At 44.0% G+C, this 18588-nt stretch overlaps 1 protein-coding gene across 1 annotated transcript in view; it reads right to left on the bottom strand.

Moving 5' to 3' along the window:
- Nucleotides 1-8995: 8995 nt before the first annotated feature.
- The window catches only part of C1H16orf74 (chromosome 1 C16orf74 homolog), a 64097-nt gene continuing 54504 nt past the window's right edge, over nucleotides 8996-18588 (bottom strand). The window contains exons 3-4 of the mRNA XM_074201819.1: nucleotides 12672-12815; nucleotides 8996-9711 (exon numbers count right to left, since the gene is read on the bottom strand). Of these exons, the coding sequence (XP_074057920.1) occupies nucleotides 9653-9711; nucleotides 12672-12815 (203 nt within the window). The 3' untranslated portion in view covers nucleotides 8996-9652. The remainder of the gene's footprint in view (nucleotides 9712-12671; nucleotides 12816-18588) is intronic.

The following is an 18588-nucleotide window of genomic DNA, read 5'->3' as shown; positions in this document are numbered from 1 at the left end:
ATATCTAAATCTTAGACCTCCAATGACTTCCTGAGGCAGTCCATTACACTTTGGGGACAACTGTGATCAGGAATTCTTTTCCTTACTTCAAAACAAAATATATCTATCTCTCTAAACTTTTATTCATTGCTTCTGGTTCTGTTCCCTGGGGCTGAATAGAACAGACTCTTTGACATACTAACTCTTCAGATACCTAAAATGAACCATCATGTCCTCAAGCATAACTCACACATCTTTGTTTCTCTTTCTCCAGACTAAATATCCTCAATTCCTTCAACTGACACCCTCCACCCACTTATGGCTCCATGTCTGGCCCCCACCCAATACTAGTCACACACCTACTCAAATTATTTTGTCACCATGGAATTTTTCAATTGGTCTCAGGATCATCACTTACAAGATAACTTTAGAGAAGGAAGGGATCTTAGAGATCATTTTATCCACCGAGGAAAATAAAACCATGAGATATGATGACTAGTCAAAGGTCTTGGAGGTAATAAGTGACAGAGCTGGCTTAAACCTTGCAGCTTCTGCTTCCAATTCCAGCACTTCATCTGATAAATTTTCTGAAATATTCTAATTGCTCCAAGTAAAGCATCTATGGTGTATTAGGTGCTGGTAGAAGAGTGGAAAGGGAAGGAAAGGGAAAGATTATGAAGGGTTAGTAGTCTTTCCCTTTCCTTCCCTTTCCACTCTTCTTATACCTTCCTCTCCTCCACATACTCTGCTATCCAGGTACATGGCCTCTTTGTTATTCTGCTACCTCCTATCTCCTGGTATTCCCCATGACTGTGCCCCATTGGCCTGCAATATACTCCCTCCTCAACTCCACCTCTGCCTTCCCTGTTTTCTTTCGAGTCTCAACTGAAGTCCTATCTTCTACAAGAAGTCTTTGCCAGTTCTTAATCTTAATGCCTTCCTTCTGAAACTACCTTCAATTCATCTTGTGTATATCTTATTTGGGCATCATTGCATTTTGCTTCTCGCATTAGACTGAAGTCCTTGAAAGTGGGGATTGACTTGTCTCCTCTCATCCCCCACAGCACCTAGCACACCATAGATGCTTAGTAAATGGGTTGATTCCCTGACTTCCATCATCCTCCACAGGATTTGTTACTGTGAAAGAGATGATCTTCAGTCATCCTTAGTTCATAAATCAAAGATCCTAACCAAGATCTTGCTCTTGATTCTGGTCACTCTGGTTGTGGTGGCTCAGTCATACCTGACTCTTCATAATTCCTTTTGAGGGTGTCTTGCCAGAGATACTGGAGGGGTTGCCATTTTCTTCTCCAACTCATTTGAAAGATGAAGAAACTGAGGCAAACAGGGTGAAGTGGCTGCCCATGATCACACTACCAATAAGTGTCTGAGGCCAGATTTGAACTCAGGAAAATGAGTCTTTCTGATCCAGGTCTAGCACTCTATCCATCGCACCACCCTGGGACACAGTAGGTATTTAATTATTATTTATTGAACAAATAAATGGCAAGAAATGTCTTTCTTTCTGTTCTCCTCCAGCCTGTAGCCCATGTCTACATATGGGGACATTCTAATGTTTGTTGGATTGGGTAGATAATCAGCAGTTAAAAAGAGGAGTGGTTGTAAGTTGGGGGAAGGTACGCATTAGGAAGAAATGATTGGCAACCCAGGAATACAAGGTGGAAAATATCTCCTCACAGTCTAATTCTTCTTTCCCTGGGCCCAAGCTGCGAGAGAGGCAGGGATTACCAAGCAGAGCCAGTAATTGGGCAGCTGGCATCCACCATGCCGCCACAGGTATTCCCCACCTACCTGTGGCTCAGCCTGGCACTGAGTCCAAGTTCCTCCCAGGAGTGCCAGCTTTTCTATTTTTTGAAGTTCACCCAGAGAGAAGATCACAATCCTCAGGCTCCAAATACTGCTCCTCTCCTCCATTTCACAGGGGAGTGATAACACAAACCCTATTGATATGCATTACCAGCGGTGCCAGCCGTTCATTCTATAAATGGCTCCGACATGGTGTGAATACACTTTTGTGTCTTTTGCCATCTGCTGCTGTCATTAAAAAATTAAATTTCCATCTGTTTTCACACTTTTCTCCCCCCTCCCCAAGATTACTGATGAGTTCTCTTTCCTGGTACCGAAGTCCTACCTCTCTCTTCTTGGAACCTGGGAATCTTCTTATGTCACATCAGGGTCAAGGTTAAGTCTCATTGTATGATACTTTTCCCATTTATTTTTTCTTCACATACCGTTGACTAAGTTCTTTACATTTTACTTTCCTTAAAAAGCTTTTAAAAATTGTACTTAATTAATCCACTTTGCTTTTTTATATTAAAGGAGCTTTAAACACAGTCCATGAAAAGGGAAACAAAATTGAAAAGGAAGACTTTGGGATTAAATCTTTGGATTAAAAAAAACGGAAAGAATCCTAGAACTGAAAGTGACCTTCAAAGTCATCGCCTAGGTCCCTCCCAATTTGTAACTGGAGAAATTAAGGTCCAGAGAGGGAAAGTGATTTCTCCAATATCACGTGGTCAAGTAAGTAGCAGGTTGCAGGATAGAAATTCCAGATCTGATTAAAATTGCCTTCACGCTCTTGACCTCCAAAAACCAGGTTTCTGTAAATTCAGTTTAGGAGGAACATCTGATAACCTGTCCCCCTGGGAGGCAGGAGCTGGAATTGGAAGGGAACACAGTCCCACGAGAGGAATGGCATTATCACCGGACCCTGGAGTGGTAGACCAGGACATCTGCAGTCACATATCACTGGAAGAGGCCAGGGAGGTACAGGGACCCTTTCAGAAGGAAACTCAGCTCTGGCATGTCAGCTCCCTGAGGGGAAGCCCTGTCTGTATCATGATCAGTTGGTTCTGTAGCATCCCAAGTCCCATATGGGTCTATTATGACTCAAAACTAGAAGTTAAGGCCACTATAGGGACTTGGTTGGCCAAGGAAAAAAAAGAGGGGGGCAGACTAAAAAAACACACACACAAGAAGACACAAATGGAGCAGAAAGTCACAATCTTTATTGTAAGGAAAGGAAAGCAGCAGCCATCAGCGGAAATGGGCCTCTTTATCTCTAATAAGCAGACACACTCCAGATGCAGACTAGACCAATAGGCCCTCTATTACCATTTTCCCATGCCTAGCTTTTTAAGCTTGCTGAATTACCAGGTAAGATCTGGCCCTGCAAGGTGGGAGAGAGACAGCTCTGTGTTAGCATCTGAATGAAGCTTTGCAGGAACAGCTGAGGGCAGACCTTCTGCCAGCCAGGACAGCCTTGCTACCCCCCTCACCCCCTACTTTTCTCTGGAAGAAGCAGGCATCCTTGTGTCAATAAGCTGCCTCTGGTGCAGGCCTCATGGGGTGGGGGGAAGAGTGGGCTCAGCACACTCACCTCCTTCCCTCCCCGCTCTGCTCCTGTTACCATGGGTACTAAAAGCTTAGAATAAAGAGCAGAGGATTACAAACAAATGGAGACCAGGGGCCAGCCAGACTAAAGGGAACTGGAGCAAGGAGCATGGCGGTCCTGGGGCCTCTGGGCAGGGGTCCTCCGGAAATACAGCTTCTAACACAACAGCCCCAGAGCTGTTTGAGGGGCTCCTTGGCTTCCCCAATTCAAAGCCTCCCCCAGAATTCTCCTTCCTCCCTTCCCCAAACTGTGCAGCCAGGCAGGGATATTTTTTTTCAAAGATTAGCCATTTACCTATCACATCCCCCCCCAAACCTTTTCATCCCCTTGGGATGCAATTTGCCAGGTGATTTAAACTCATTTTGAACAGCTAGGTGCTTTGCCTTTTCTTCTCCTATCTTAGATTTCAATTCCCAAGGAATCATTTTTTCTTCCTTATTTTAGCTGTTTCAAACTTATTCTCCTTGATAGAAAGAACAGAAGCAAAAAAAAAAGAGAAATCTCCTTTTAACATTGAACTATTTGTCTCAAGCAGGGGTTCCCCCCTCAATCTTCCCTCCCAGCTGTTATCATTTCCTTGGTTTTATAATCCCCCAAACATAAGCTTTTAAAAAATACCTTTTGTTGTCAGGATTTTGCAAATAATTCTGGTTCTTGGTTTTTTCCTGCCTTTCTTACAATCATATGCCCCTCTTTTTTTTTTTAATGATGTCTTCATTGTACTTCCCTCTTGTCTTTCATACTCATCTTTTTACCATCTGAGCTCTCCAGAGAGCTCTCAGTGGCACCACAATGATCTGTTTCCATGACTCTCCTTTTGCTTCTCTAATGGTGTTATTCTGAATTGTGTTCTTAAACCTGAGTTCTTAGCAGTTCCCCTCCTCTCTTGAGCTTTGTTCTCCAGAGACTCGGGTCACCTGAGATCATTTCATTAAGGAGACGTTAAGAAAAAAAAAGACAAGAGAAACCTTGACAGGCTGACATGATGAGAAAGGTCAACAGGGAGAAGCATGGTGGGGTGACATAGAGGTGTCCCCCTTTGTGTGATGATTAGGGATCTCTGCTTCTTTTGAAGTTTGACACGTTGGTTCAATTGATAAAGAGGCAGTTCCTGATTTAGGAAGACCTGGTTTTTCAAGTTCTGCCCCTCATACACACTGATTGTATGATCCTAGCTGAGCAAGCCCTGAGGCAGCTCTCCAGCCTTGTACTGCCCCCAGGTAAACTCTCAAAGACTATATAACTGCATTGGTAGAAAAGAGTTTATATAGTGGTATTCCCTATGCCAATGAAATAATAAATTTGGTAAAAAGGAATTTGGGGAGGAGATCTCTAAGAAGGGGGTGGGCACAGGAAGAGCTCTTATAAGGGTTGTGAGTTTGGGGGCTACTTTTAGTTGGAAAAGACCTAGGTCTTTCACTCTACCCCTAGCTGTTAAACCAAGTCCTTTCACCAAGCTGCCATCTTTCTTGAGTCAAATGCTTGTTCTGTCTCATTGTGAGACAGTGGGGATTATATAGTTTGGGGGCAGTTAATCCACCCTATTCCTAGTACCCTAAAGAAAGGTCTTCTTGTGGTTGATTTAGATTAAAGTACAAACTCGATCTATGATACCATTTTCTTTCCTGAATCCTGGTGGGTGGAATGTAAAATTAAGACCTCTACTATGGATCTCCCACCTCCCTGCAACTCAAAGGTCAGAAATAATTAAGAATCAAAGAATTAACTGGTAAAACTCTAGGGATTATCTAGTCCAAAGGTTCCTGTTCTGAGTTCCAGAAATCCCTAAGGGTCTATGAACATACTTCAGGGGTTCCATAAAGTTGACTGGGAAAACAATTACATCTTTATTTTCACTAACCTCTAACTGAAATTTAGTGTTTTCTTCAATTATGAATGCAGGCAACCCTGAGAGGGGCCTCACAGATTTCCTCAGACTGCCAAAGGGCTTCATGACACAAAAGTGGTTAAGAGTCCTCTCTTCTAGCTGATAGCGATAGCACATGGTACTTCAGGATGCCTACTTCTCTTGTTTACAAGAAGGTTCACCCAAGCCAATTTCTTTGAATTCTTCTATTAAAGGTACAAAATTGGGAACATAGAATTTTTTTTTTATCATTGCATCTCTATCCTAGCAGTCAGCCAAGAAACCAGGAAGAAATGTTCAAGTCCTGCCTCCCTCTGACACTCCAAGATCAAATGTCTTAACCTCCACACGCTCTCGGCAGCTTTCTAAATAGCTAAATAGCTGAGAAGGTGTTGATCTGCATATGTCAATGGGGAGTTCCCTACACCAGTAATAATGAAACCACAAGTCCACTCGCCATCCCTGGCACTGCTTGGCAAGCAGTATCTTTCTGTTCTGTAGGCCAGGGATGGTATTGTGTCCCTCACCTTCTGCAGTGGAGTTCTGAGGTCTGATCCAGTTTCAAAGGGTTGACATGACCAGGTTCATACACTGAGGGAAAGTGTAGGCAGCACAAAACCATCATACTGATAGTGCTCTTTCATCTCCAGCATCTCCATCGATGCATATTGAGGGAAAAATCCTAGGAGCTGAAGGGTATCCCGATTCCCTAAATTCCTGAGTAAGAGACAGGCTTGAAATACAAATACTCTTGAGCTTCTGAGTATTGATTTTTTAAAAATTAATTTGAGTATTGATTTTTTAAGTAATTCATACTGAGGTATAAATGACTGATAACAGAAACTTTCCTAAAGGCAAAAGGAGGTAAGAGAGCAGTAGTCCTGCTCTAGGAGAGGAGAAATAAAAGAAGGGGGCTAGAAAAAATTCCTAGAAGTGAGAAGTTGGGGGTAACAAACCTTATTGGCTCTCCCAGTTATGCCTGTAGAATGTTAGAGAAAAAAGGGGTTTAATAACAAAAAAAAAATGATAGAGCTGGACAGGACATTTGAATACAAAAATCTAAGCTAGATGCAGAGATATGAATATGTATCTTCAAAAAAAGTCTGGCATTTTGGGTCTTATTTTTAATTAAGACAAAATCTATTTTTTTAAAAAAACTTTTTTTTTTAAGGTTTTTGCAAGGCAAATGGGGGTTAAGTGGCTTGCCCAAGGCCACACAGCTAGGTAATTATTGAGTGTCTGAGACCGGATTTGAACCCAGGTACTCCTACCTCCAGGGCCGGTGCTTTATCCACTGTGCCACCTAGCTGCCCCCAAAAATCTATTTTTTCAAGCAAAGTTTTATTGTTTATTTTAAAGTAATTTAAATAACTAATGATCTTTAGTTCATCTGACAAATACTTATGATTAAGTATTGAATAATTATTTTCCTTTAAAAAATATTCCCAGGGGCACACCTAATAGAATACTATATGTATCAAGGATAGGAAAGGATTTTAGCAAATAGTCAGAACCAATAAAGACCTTAAAATTACACTGCCTGGGGCAGCTAGGTGGCACAGTGGATAGAGCACCGGCCCTGGAGTCAGGAGGATCTGAGTTCAAATCCGGCCTCAGACACTCAATAATTACCTAGCTGTGTGACCTTGGGCAAGTCACTTAACCCCATTGTCTTGCAAAAACTAACAAAAAAGTCATATTGTCCAATCATTTCCTATTATCTAAGAATAAACTGAGAATTAGAAGAGGAAGTGCCATGCCCAGAGTGTGTTCCAGAGTTGACTGGGATAACAACAACAACAATAACAACAATGACTAGCATTTATTTATCTAGTGCCTTACAAATATTATCTCATTTCATCTTCATAACAATTTTGTGAGGTAGGCGCTTTTATTATTTCCATTTTACAAATGAGGAAACTGAGGCAGACAGAGTTTTGTGATTTGACCAGGGTCATATAGCTAGTGTCTGGAATTCAACCTTAATAGCAAAGCTGATAGTTTCGAAGAAAGGGTCATTTAAAAAAAAAAGAAGGTGGCTTAATCTCATGTGCCAGCTTTCCCAGTTCCATCTGTCAACTCGGCTAGTGAAAGAAATACAGTGAGGTTGACTTACCCTGAGCCAGGTGATGAAATCCTTTTCTCCTTCCAAGTCCTTAGGATTGGCTCTTTATGGATAGTAGCACCTACCCTGGGCTTCTTCCAGTTTCTGGGTCCTCTGCAGCTGTCCACTTGGCCACATAGGAAGCTCCCAGAAGCCCATCCTTTTAAGTCCCTTCCCATATGTCTCATAGCACTGTGTCTTACTAACATCAGGGTATAAGAATCTGTGATCAGTGGCAGGGGCACTTTCTGCCAAGGCAGTTTGTGGCTCCTCCGACTTAATTGCATCACCATCTGAGGGCCAACCTTCTGATGATAAGCCTTTGCCCCAACTTTCCTGGGCTGATCCTCAGAAGGCAGACTTGCAGTCTGTTGCTAAGCTCATATTGTTGTCTTAGCTAATGTTTATAATCACACCTATCTTCCCTTGTGTCTCCCTTTGGCAAACGCCCAACCCAATTAAACCACGGTTAGGTAAGTAATGATAAAACTAGAAAGGAATGAAGAGATCATTTCTTCCAACCACCTCATTTTACAGGTGAGGAGAATGTGACCCACAGTGACCATGTGGAAAGAACACAGTCCAGGACTTGAATTCACATCTCCTGATATCAAAGCCAGAGTCTTCTCACTATATACTTAAGAAGTTCCTTTATAGAATGCTGATGGGAAATTTCCAAGAGAGAAAGGGGGTCATGAATTGAATTTCTAGGTATATTCAATTAGGATAGCCTTTAGAAATGGACCCTCTCAAAGTCTTCATAGGAGGGAACTAGTTGAAATACAATTCCCCCTGCCCTCTCTGCCCCCATGTTTTCCCCTTATAACTCAATGGAAGGGAATTGAGTTAGGGAAAATGTCAGATTTGAGCACTAGGTGAACAAATGGAAAATCTATGAATATGGAACTATGTCTAGTGAAGAAAATAGAGTACAGAATATATATATATATATATATATATATAATGTTATAATCATATATATATATAAAATGTTATAATCATATATATATATATATTTAAAGGTGTGAACAAAGACTGGAAGGAAATCTGGGAGAAAAGTGATTTACTATTTTAAGAATCATAGAATTTTAGAACTGGTAAGTATCTTAGGAGTCATCTAGTCCAATCTCTTCATTTTACAGAGGGAGAAACTGAGTCCTAGGTTATTTGATCAAGATTACAGAGTTTGTAGGTAGAAGAGTTAGAATTCAAGCTTATGCTATCTGATTATAAATTTAGTGTTCTTATCATTGTATCACCCATTTACTGGGTTCTTCCCATGTGTTGGGGGTGTAAATAGAAACTGAATAAAGGGAACCATGTTTAGCTTCTTAATAGAGAATCAGGGAAGGCATCCTATAGGGACCTATGTTTGATTCCAATGTTAGATTGATTGACTGTTACTTAAGACAAATAGGATATCAAAGCCAGAAAGAACTCTGGAACACTGACTAGTTAAGTTGGCAGGGACATTGGGAAGTAACTCTGATTTCTGAGGAAGATGAAGCCCAGAGAGAGAACTCTGGTCACACGATGGCAGAGTCAGGACTTTAGTCTTTGATAGCCACATTCCCTCTCATCTTAAGGCCTGCCTTGTGTGACCTCTTTCAACATACCAACCCAGGAAGTGACATTCATAGTATGTTTCAGACGTTATTTATTTGTAATGAAAAAACCCCAAACCCCAAAACAACCAACCCCAAAACCTCACCAAATTCAGATCTTCAATTTATAAACCATATTTAACCTTTCTCAATACTTGTAAAACATTAAAAAAAAATTTGACTTTCAAGGTCTTATTCATAGCCACATTACATAATCTGTTTCTTGTGGCACATCACACTTGGAAGGGTCCCATGACACGGGGTACAGATGTGTGGCTTGCTAGTGGAGAAAAATCCCATCAGATTATGGGAGATTCCACTATGGTCCATTGGATTTTCCCCCTTTCTTTTTTTCACACTGGCACTGGTAGAGAGTCGCAAGGTTTAATGAGCCTGACTCTCTTCATCCGATCTTCTGTTGTTGTTGGCCTTTGACTTGGTCAAGGAAGGTGCCTTGATCTTTTCCCACTTTTGTGTCCTTTTCCTTCAGCACTGAATGACTCCATTGATCCAACAGACTTAATGGATTTCACCCAGTGGGGCATGTCACCGTTGGGGCATCTGGAGACCAGAAGAAGCTAAGCAGGAGGCCATACTGTGGGAAGAAAGAGAGAACAGTCTTCTTCCCTCAGAGAGAACCATCAGAGAAGGTGCCAAGGATGTGTCATCTTTGGTTTGTCTTCTCAGGGTTCGATATCCATTTCTCCATCATCAGAGTAAGACACAGCCTCATCCTGCCACACTAGGGAGAGAGGGAAAAGCAACACCTGTAAATATCAAAGCTCCAAGGCTGTACCCCCTTGAGATTGTCTGGTCTCTTGTGCGACCATTGACAAGTCACTTAACCCCATTGCCTTGCAAAAACTAAAGAAAAAAGTTCAGAAAGAAAGATTGTCTGGTCTCAGTTCTTTCTGGTTTTCCCTGGTGCCTCTGAGTAGTGGCATTATTCTTTGTTTCACAAATACTCCTTTAGAAGGATCCCTGGTAACTTAGGGGATAACCTGGCAAGAGTCTTCCATGTTTTCCTGGAGCCTGGCTCTTCATTCCAAACCATCTATTTATCTCATACCATTATAGAAACATAAACTTGCCTTGCTTCCACATGGCCCTATTAAAATTATTCATGGACAAAAAAATAAACCCATTGCCCATAGTTGATTGCTTTATTCCAGCTTCCATGATATCTTAGATTCCTAGAATTAGAAGAAAGCTTAGGGATTATCTGGTCAAATTCCCTCATTTTCCAGGTGGGGGAAAATGGAAGCACAGTCACATGGTAGTTTAATAGCAAAAGACGAGACTAGAACTAGGATCTCCTGTCTTTGTGGCCAGGGCTTTTAAACAGCCAGGAGAGATTGTGCCTAGATACTCTGCTCCTGCCTGCTCTGCTTGGAGAGATAACGAGCATCTATCCCTGGGGTGATTAGGGGTCTTTGTGCCTGACTTTTCCATGCAACAATACTGTATGGACTAGAGCTCCATAGGTTTCTGAAGCTCTAGATCCATGACCTGTCTGACACACACAGTGCTACCAGCAGCCTGAGAGGTGTTAAGACCCACATAGTGTTATTTCTGGAGAGGTCACATCAGAGGAGGAAATCAGAGCACATAGAGGGAAACTTATTTCCCTTGGGTTCCTCAGTTTGTAAATTTAAACCCAGGCCCCAAAATTATCTCCCCAGGGTGTTTCCTGATCATTATTCTTACCTTGGGGCAGAGGAACTTAAGACTTGGAGAGATAGAATGAATGACACCAGTTGGTGGTAGAGCTAGGTTTACTGACTCCCAGTCTAGAGAAGGGACTTTAAAGGATGCTGAGTGCAACCTCCTTATTTTACAGATGGAGAAACTGAGGTTCCAGAGTAATTAAATGACTTGCTCAGGGTCACATAGACAGTGGTATACAGTTCTCCCCCACTACAAATCTCGATACAAATATTGCTTGCAAGGTGACTAGGTAGTGCAGAGGATAGAGCACTGGCACAGGAGTCAGAAGAACCAGAGTTCAGATTTAGTGTCAGATGCTTACTAGCTGTGTGACCTTGAGCAAGTCACTTAACTCTGATTCCCTCGTATCCAGGGCCATCTCCAGTTATATGGATCCATATCTGGCCACCAGACCCAGCTGGCTCTGGTGGAGAAAGTGAGGCTGGAGACTTAGCACAGTACCCCTCACTCAAATTCAATTTGCTTGTTTTTCATGACATCACTTCCCTGATGTCCTGGTCTTCTTCAAGAATGAAGGACAAACACCATCACAAAGTTTATAAAACATCTAACATTCATTATCCCACTTGACCTTTATATTCTTGCGAGGCAGATGCTATTATTATTCCTCTTTTATAGGTCAGTTAACTGAGCCTGAGATGTTGCCCAGAGTGGCACAGCTAAGAAGTGTGGGAGGTAGGATTTGAACTCACGTCTTCCTGAGTCCTGTGTCTTATGGCTGTTGCTAGTTACCTCACGGAGGTCCTAAAGGGCCTTCCAGGGCAGGTTCTGTTCTCTACTATCCCTTTGTCCCCCAGTGGCCTGACAGGGTTCTTCCTAGGCAGAACATACCGAATAAATGAGTCTTTGTACTAGAATGGAAAGAGCCTCAGACCTGAAGATTCTGACTTGACCACACACTGGCTATGTGACCTTGGACAAGTCCCTTTGCTCTCCTGAAGTGACCTCACAGGAGGGAGAAGTCAGCTCTGGGCTACTCCCTCCTGCTGCCGGATCTGCTCCTTCTCTCTGCTCTGCACCCTTGTCCACCTTGTCCATCTCCTCTCATTCCTTGGGGGGGATGGCCCAGTGGCGAGAGTACTGGCCTTGGAGTCCAGAGGACAAGAGTTCAAATCCAACCTCTGACACTTGATTCGTATTAGTTGTGTGACCTTGGACAAGTCACTTAACCCTGATTGCCTCACATCCAAGGCTATCTCTAGTTGTCCTGATTCATATCTGGCCACTGGACTCAGATGGAGGAGAAAGCGAGGCTGGTGACCTTGCACGGCAACCCTCCCTCCAATCTAACTCATGTGCTTGTCATGGCAATCACCTCCCTGATGTCAGGATCTGCTTTGAAAATGAAGGATAGAAATTATTCCTCAGGGCTGACCAAGGAGGGCAAAGCCATCAGGTCCTGGGGACCTGAGGGGCAGTTCCTGGAAAAAGTTAGATTGGGGACATGAAGACTTTAGCAGCATGGGGGGCTGGCACATTCTACCCAGTAGAGCCTGGTGTGCCATATTTTCAGGAGAAAGAGGAGGAGGAGGAGGAAAGAGCAGCATCATTGCTGGGTGGAGAGATGAAAATCCAATTCAGAATTCTCTGGGCGTCCCGAGTGGGGGTCCCACTCCTCGCTCCCAAGGCCAGGCCCATTCATCAATCCTCTCCTCTGCCGAGGGGAGCTGCCTGGTTAATTACTTAACACGCCGCATCTTGCTGAGGCTAGTAATCGTGGGAAGGGCCCAGCAGTGAAGGTGGATGCAGATTCATTAATAAATCTTTAATAACCCCGGTTGAGGGAGAGGAGACGGAGGAAGAAATTGCACAGATGGGGCCCTGTGCAAGCTGTTCCCGGAGCCTGAGAAACTGTTTGGCATCTCTAATACTCTCCCCAGCCTCCGTGGCACCCCTTCCCTGCCCCCCCCCCCCCCGCCTCCTCTTCTTCTCCCAGCATCTGGCTGAGTAGCTGTTGCCCAGGGGGTTCCTCACCTGACGGACCTGAATCTCTGGGCCCCGTCGTAGAACTCGTGGGGGTGGGAGGGGTGACGATGATGTCCGGGACGTCCAGTTGTTTGGCATTCAGGACTGGGGCCTCTTCGTTGCTGCTATTGCTGCTGACACACATTTTGAAGCCTGAGAGCGCAAGCCGTGAAAAACACACACACATGCAAACACGCACAACAAAAAAACAACCATCAGTACCATCTGGGGGAACCAGAGCGGCTTGGCTGCTTCCCTGCCGTGCAACTCCAGGGCTGAACCTCAAATCAGCCCACCATGGGGCCCAGGGAGGCAGGGGGAGGGCTCCTCTAACAGAAAGCTTATGATATTTAAACACTTGTTAGGGGAAAAGGGACAGAAATGACCAGTTGGGTATGCCACCTACTTTTTTTTTTAATTTTTGCTAGGCAGTGGGATTAGTGACTTGCCCAAGGCCACACAGCGAGGTAATTATTAAGTATCTGAGGCTGTATTTGAACTCAGGTCCTCCTGACTCCAGGGCCTATGCTCTATCCACTGAAGCACCCAGCTTCCCAATGCCACCTATGTCTGAAGAGGGCAAAGTCTGGATGATGTTTTCCTTCCAACACCCCCCAAGGTCAGCCTTGCAACATCTTCTCCCCCTTCACTGGTCCCTTAGAATAGTTCATCATGGCTGTGTGACTTTGGACAAGTCACTTAAGCCCGATTGCCTCTCATCCAGGGCCATCTCCAGTCGTCCTGATCCATATCTGGCCACTGGCCCCAGATGGCTCTGGAGGAGAAAGCGAGACTGGTGACTAGCACAGCCCCCCTCACTCAAATCCAATTCACATGCTTGTCATGACATCACCTCCCTGATGTGCAGTCTTCTTCAAACATTATTATCATCATATGGTTGGTTACCCCTTTTACAGATTTCTTTCAACTGAAAGTCTTTTCTAGGGCAAGTGACCTTATATTCTAAGCCTCTAGACTCCTCTGACCCAACACAGTTCTTTACAAACAGTACCAACCAAGTGTATGAGGCAGTGTACTTTAGTGAAGTGTGCCATACCATCGGGGGAAGCTCAATTTACCTGAGATTGAATCTTCTTTGGACAATGCAGGTGGTGGATGAGATGTTCTCTGAGGTTCCTACTAGCTCTGACATTCTAGGGTTCTGATAGTAGAGTCTGTGGGAGTGGCTAGGTGGCGTAGTGGAAAGAAAACCAGCCTTGGAGTCAAGAGTACCTGGGTTCAAATCTGGCCTCAGACACTTAATAATGACCTAGCTGTATGGCCTTGGGCAAGCCACTTAACCCCATTGCCTTGCAAAAACTAAAATAAAAAATTGGACATAGAGAGTCTGTGAAATATGGAGCCTCCTCGAAGTAATGTCCCTGGCAGTTTTGATCCATCTCTGATGAATTTCTCCAAAATTTAACGCGGTTAGTGAGGATGCAGCCCAAGATGCCTAAGTCAGCTGAACAAAATAAGCCCGAAGAAATATGAGGAATGATGGTGGCAGAGGATTTGGCCGTGGTGGTGAATGTGGTGGGGAGGCCAAGCTGTCCGACTGTTGCAACTCATTAAGGAGTGGGGCTTCTTGAGCAGGAGAGAGATGAGGGAATGGGTTGAGAATGACAAAGGGACAGAGAGAGTCCCCTATCTTCATGAAAGCAATTTCTATATCTGCATCACCATAAGGAATTTGGTCTATTTGGTGGGACACTTGAAGGCAAGGTGATTCTGTGTGTGTGTGTGTGTGTGTGTGTGTGTGTGTGTGTGGCCACCGAATGGTAAGTCTTTCCAAGACTGTATAAGTGCTTGGCCAGGAGACCTCAGAGAAAGCAGTATTCATCAAAGGATGAAGACTGTTACAGAAAAAAATGTCTGTTAAAGGAGGAAAAAAGCAAACATTTCTGAATTCTGAATCTGTCATATGTGCAAATTCATCCTGGCTGAGGCATCCCCCTTCCCTGGGAGCAGCAGCTGGAGGAGAGGACCCCAGCCCCCATCACAGACTTTTCATTTCTCCATAGGAGTCCAACTAACCTGCATTGAATGGGGATTTAAATTAGCCTCCCCTCCATTATCTATGGTAATGGGAGGCAGGGAGAGCATGTATAAATTACATTCATAGACATTTTAAAAATTAAACCTTTTTAGCCATTATTTTCAAGCTCCTTCACTACCCAACCTTTTCCCAGAGCTATTAACTACATCTGATTTGAATCTCCCCCAGTGCTCGCTGCTGCCTACCTCCCTGCTGAGGCGCTAACAAGCAGTGAAGAGGCCTCAAAGGGATGGAAAAAAAGAGTTCATAGCCTGGGCAATAATCCCCTGTGGAAATGACAGTTGCCTGGGCTGACCCTGGAGAAAAGAAGAATAGGAGGGGTCCTCCAGTGCTCCAGGCTTCCCCCGGAGGTCTCCCCAAACGCACAGCCGGCTCAGTGCATTCCCAGGTCCGGGCCAAAGGGGAGTGCTGGGAGCCCTGGGCTTAGTGTCAGAGGTCTGAGTGTGAATCCTTGCCCTCCCCCCCGGACCACATGTGTGACCACTGGCCAAATTACTCTCTGAGCCTCACCTTTCTGAGCTGCAAAAAAATCCAGGGTTGGGTTTGTTGTTGCTCAGTTGTATCTGATTCTTTGTGACCTCATTTGGGGTTTTCTTGGCAAAGATACTGGAGTGAGGTTTGCCATTTTCTCCTCTGGCTCATTTTACAGATGAGGAAACTGAGGCATACAGGGTGAAGTGACTTGCCCAGGGTCACACAGAAAGTAAGTATCTGAGGTAGGATTTGAACTCAGGACTTGGTAACTGTGGGCCTGACACTCTCTCAACTGTGCCACCTATCTATCTTAGAGGTTGCCCCAGATGATGTCTAAGTTCTCTCTCTCTCCTAGGTCTAAACTAAACCCTGTGATCTGGATTCCCCAACCAGGCATGTCTCCCTTCCCATTTTTACTTGTTGTGATCCTACCCACTCTTCAAGGCTGTGTCTTCCATGACACCCCCCCCCCCCCAACAACGAATGACATCTGCCTACTCGAGCCAGCACAGTCTGCACCCTTGAATGCCATTTGCCTTTGGTAATTTGACTTTGTATGTCTCATCTCTTCTCATAGACTCCATGACATCAGGGACTGAGGCTCCCCTGCTCCTACCATGGGGGGCCTTGGACACAGCAGACACTTTGAGTGAATGAATAAATGACCCACTCCAAGAATCTGAATGACCTAGTCTAAGAATCCTTCCAGGGCCCACAGGGCCACAAATGACCTCACCTGTCCCTAAATTCACCACAGTCCTTCACAGTGCTCCTATGGCCCTCCGCATATACCTATTGCTGCCATGTCACTTGTTTCCTGTTTCAGGTGTCTGAAAAGTCCTCCTTTGATGTCTCATCGGAGCATGGGGGTAACGTGGGTCCTGGGAAGCCATTCCCTCAGAGTTCCCCTCCAGCTAGATCCTGCCAAGCCGCAAATACTCCAAGCACGGGGCTAGCTACACACAGACCTGTTGTCCCCAGCCCAGGATGGCCAAGGGCAGAGAGCATCAACCATCCATGGGCTGGCCCAGGGAGATGGAGTCTCTTAGCCAGAGCAACTCAAAGACCATCTCCTAAGCTCCAGAGGGTCCGGGTTCTGATCCAGTGCAGGGAGGGACCTTATTATCTACTTCAGTTCCAAGATTCTGGGTCTCACATCCCTCACTCAGAGCATCGGATTCATTTCCTAGCTTATCAAGAGAAGCGCTTCCGCTATCATGCTGAGGCTTAATGTTTCTGAGTTCAAATGGATAGGGATCCTGTCGGATTAATGGCAGGGCTCACCCCAGCTGGGGCCTTAAGCTTCAAGAGACCACTGGACCTTCCTAATACTATTAAAGAGTGAAATCCCATCAGACTGGTCAGCGGAATAGCATGACCTTTCATCAGAGGACTGTAAGTCTCTTTCATGAGCAAAATATCATTATCCCCATTTTAGAGAAGGAAATGCCAAAGCATAGAGTAGGGAAGTGGCTTTTGTTAAGTATGCTTAGCTCTAAATGGGGAGACAGGGGAAAGGATGGAGGTCTCCTGATAATTCCTATTACAGCACACCACCTCCTGTCTAGCATAGATGCCAGATGCTCAATTAAATTTGTATATAAGGAGAGCCAGATAGTTTTTCTATGGAGTGAATCCAAGTTGGCCCAGATGGCCACGAGCAAGTTGCCCCCCAACTTCTGGGTGTCGGCTCCTACCTTTGTGAGATGGGGGGGGGTCACCGTCTCCAGTGACCCTCTGTATCAGGTTCTTGATAACTAGAGAAAAAATTCTCCCTCTCCTTGTTGACTCAATAAAAAAAAACCAATTACAGAGAGCAGTATGGAGAGGTGCAAAGCACTCTGGGTAAGATGGAAGGGGCCTCAGGTCATCCAGATCAAATTCACACCTGAGCAGGCATCCCTACCACGACAGTGGTGGAAGAGAGGTTGTTCAAGAGTGAGGCTGGCTGGCTTTGAGAGCCTTCCTTGTTAGTGATACTTTCTCTCCTCCACCTCAATTTTAAAAGAATTTATTAAGCAATTCCTATATGTAAGTGCTATGTCAGACACCTGGAAAACAATTACCTCATAGCCCTAAAGTATCTTCTCTTCCCCCTCGCCCTGCCCCCTGTCAGCTCGGGTACCTGTTTCTTCTTCCATATCAATAGTATCCTGCCAGCCTTCACCAGCTTGGCCTAGCTGACCATGGACGAATCACTCCCAGTACCAGGGAGTTTTCTCCTTTATAAGCAGAAGGTCTTTCCTATATCAGTTCATTTCCATGCTAATAGGTGATCTTCCATGTGTTTCCCCACACCTTACTAATATTCCAGGACAATCAATATTTTTGCCAAAAATGAAGGTGGTGTATACTTTAATATTTATCTACTTTTATGGTTTCAAAATTTTGGGTCCCTGATTATTTGAAAGTAAGACCTAAAGGGTTTTTTTGCCTCACCCATATAATATTATCAGGAGGTAGCTGGACCAGAGAGTATGATGGCAAAAATTTGACATCAAACTTTCTTTTAAAAAAGTCGCATACACATTTAAGCTTAATCAACTTCATTAATATTTTCTCTACCGCTTCCTTAAATGTGGATAATCATCAAAGCATCTAATATCTAGACTTGATTTATAACAGTTACTAATTTCTAAACTGTAAATACTTACAAAGAAAATTTAATAAATAGTTCCTTGAGCCAGAAGGAGCTAGGACATCACTCACTAGAGCCCTTGCCCTTCATTTGGGGCCTTCACTGTCCAGTGATCAGTGAGACATGGGTCCATATTTCCCCTCCAAAGAGGGAAGGGTCACAGTGAGGCATTCATTCTTCAGGGTTGTTTCTCCATGGGGGACAGTGGCCCTCATTTTTGATATCTTATATGTATATCTTGTCCAAGGAGAGAACCCATTAAAAGGTTGACAGAGTAGTTAGATTGGTAGATGAGGGTAATGCTACAGATAGAGCATTAAGTACCCAGATTTCAGGAAAATATTAGAATATTTTGTGAACATATTTATTTTGTGGCCTTATGCCCATATTACTGGGTGGAGTCTGAACTAGTTGTCTGACCAGGCCCAAAGTCTGGTCATTACTGAGTAGATATCAGCTGGGCAAAAGGTCTCTAGTGGAGTGTTGCCTTGGGACTGTGTTTTAATGATTTGGTTGAAGGCATATTTACTAAAAATGTGTAAATGACAAAAAACTCAGATCTGGATTAAAAACTGTCTCAAGAGCCATGGCCTAATCTAGTCAGATTAAATTTAATAGAGAAAAATGTAAAATCTTATCCTTTTGTTCAAGAAGCAAAAGGGGAGATGATCTGGGGGGTGTTAATGGAATGCACAGTTTTATGTGACAAAATGTGATAAAGCATTTTTGAATAAAACACAATAATTTACTGCTCT

Source organism: Macrotis lagotis, chromosome 1 (assembly GCF_037893015.1).
Source record: "Macrotis lagotis isolate mMagLag1 chromosome 1, bilby.v1.9.chrom.fasta, whole genome shotgun sequence".
NCBI classification, from domain to species: Eukaryota; Metazoa; Chordata; class Mammalia; order Peramelemorphia; family Peramelidae; genus Macrotis; species Macrotis lagotis.
Note: the sequence above shows the minus strand (reverse complement) of the source record. Positions and strands in the feature narration are given on the sequence as shown.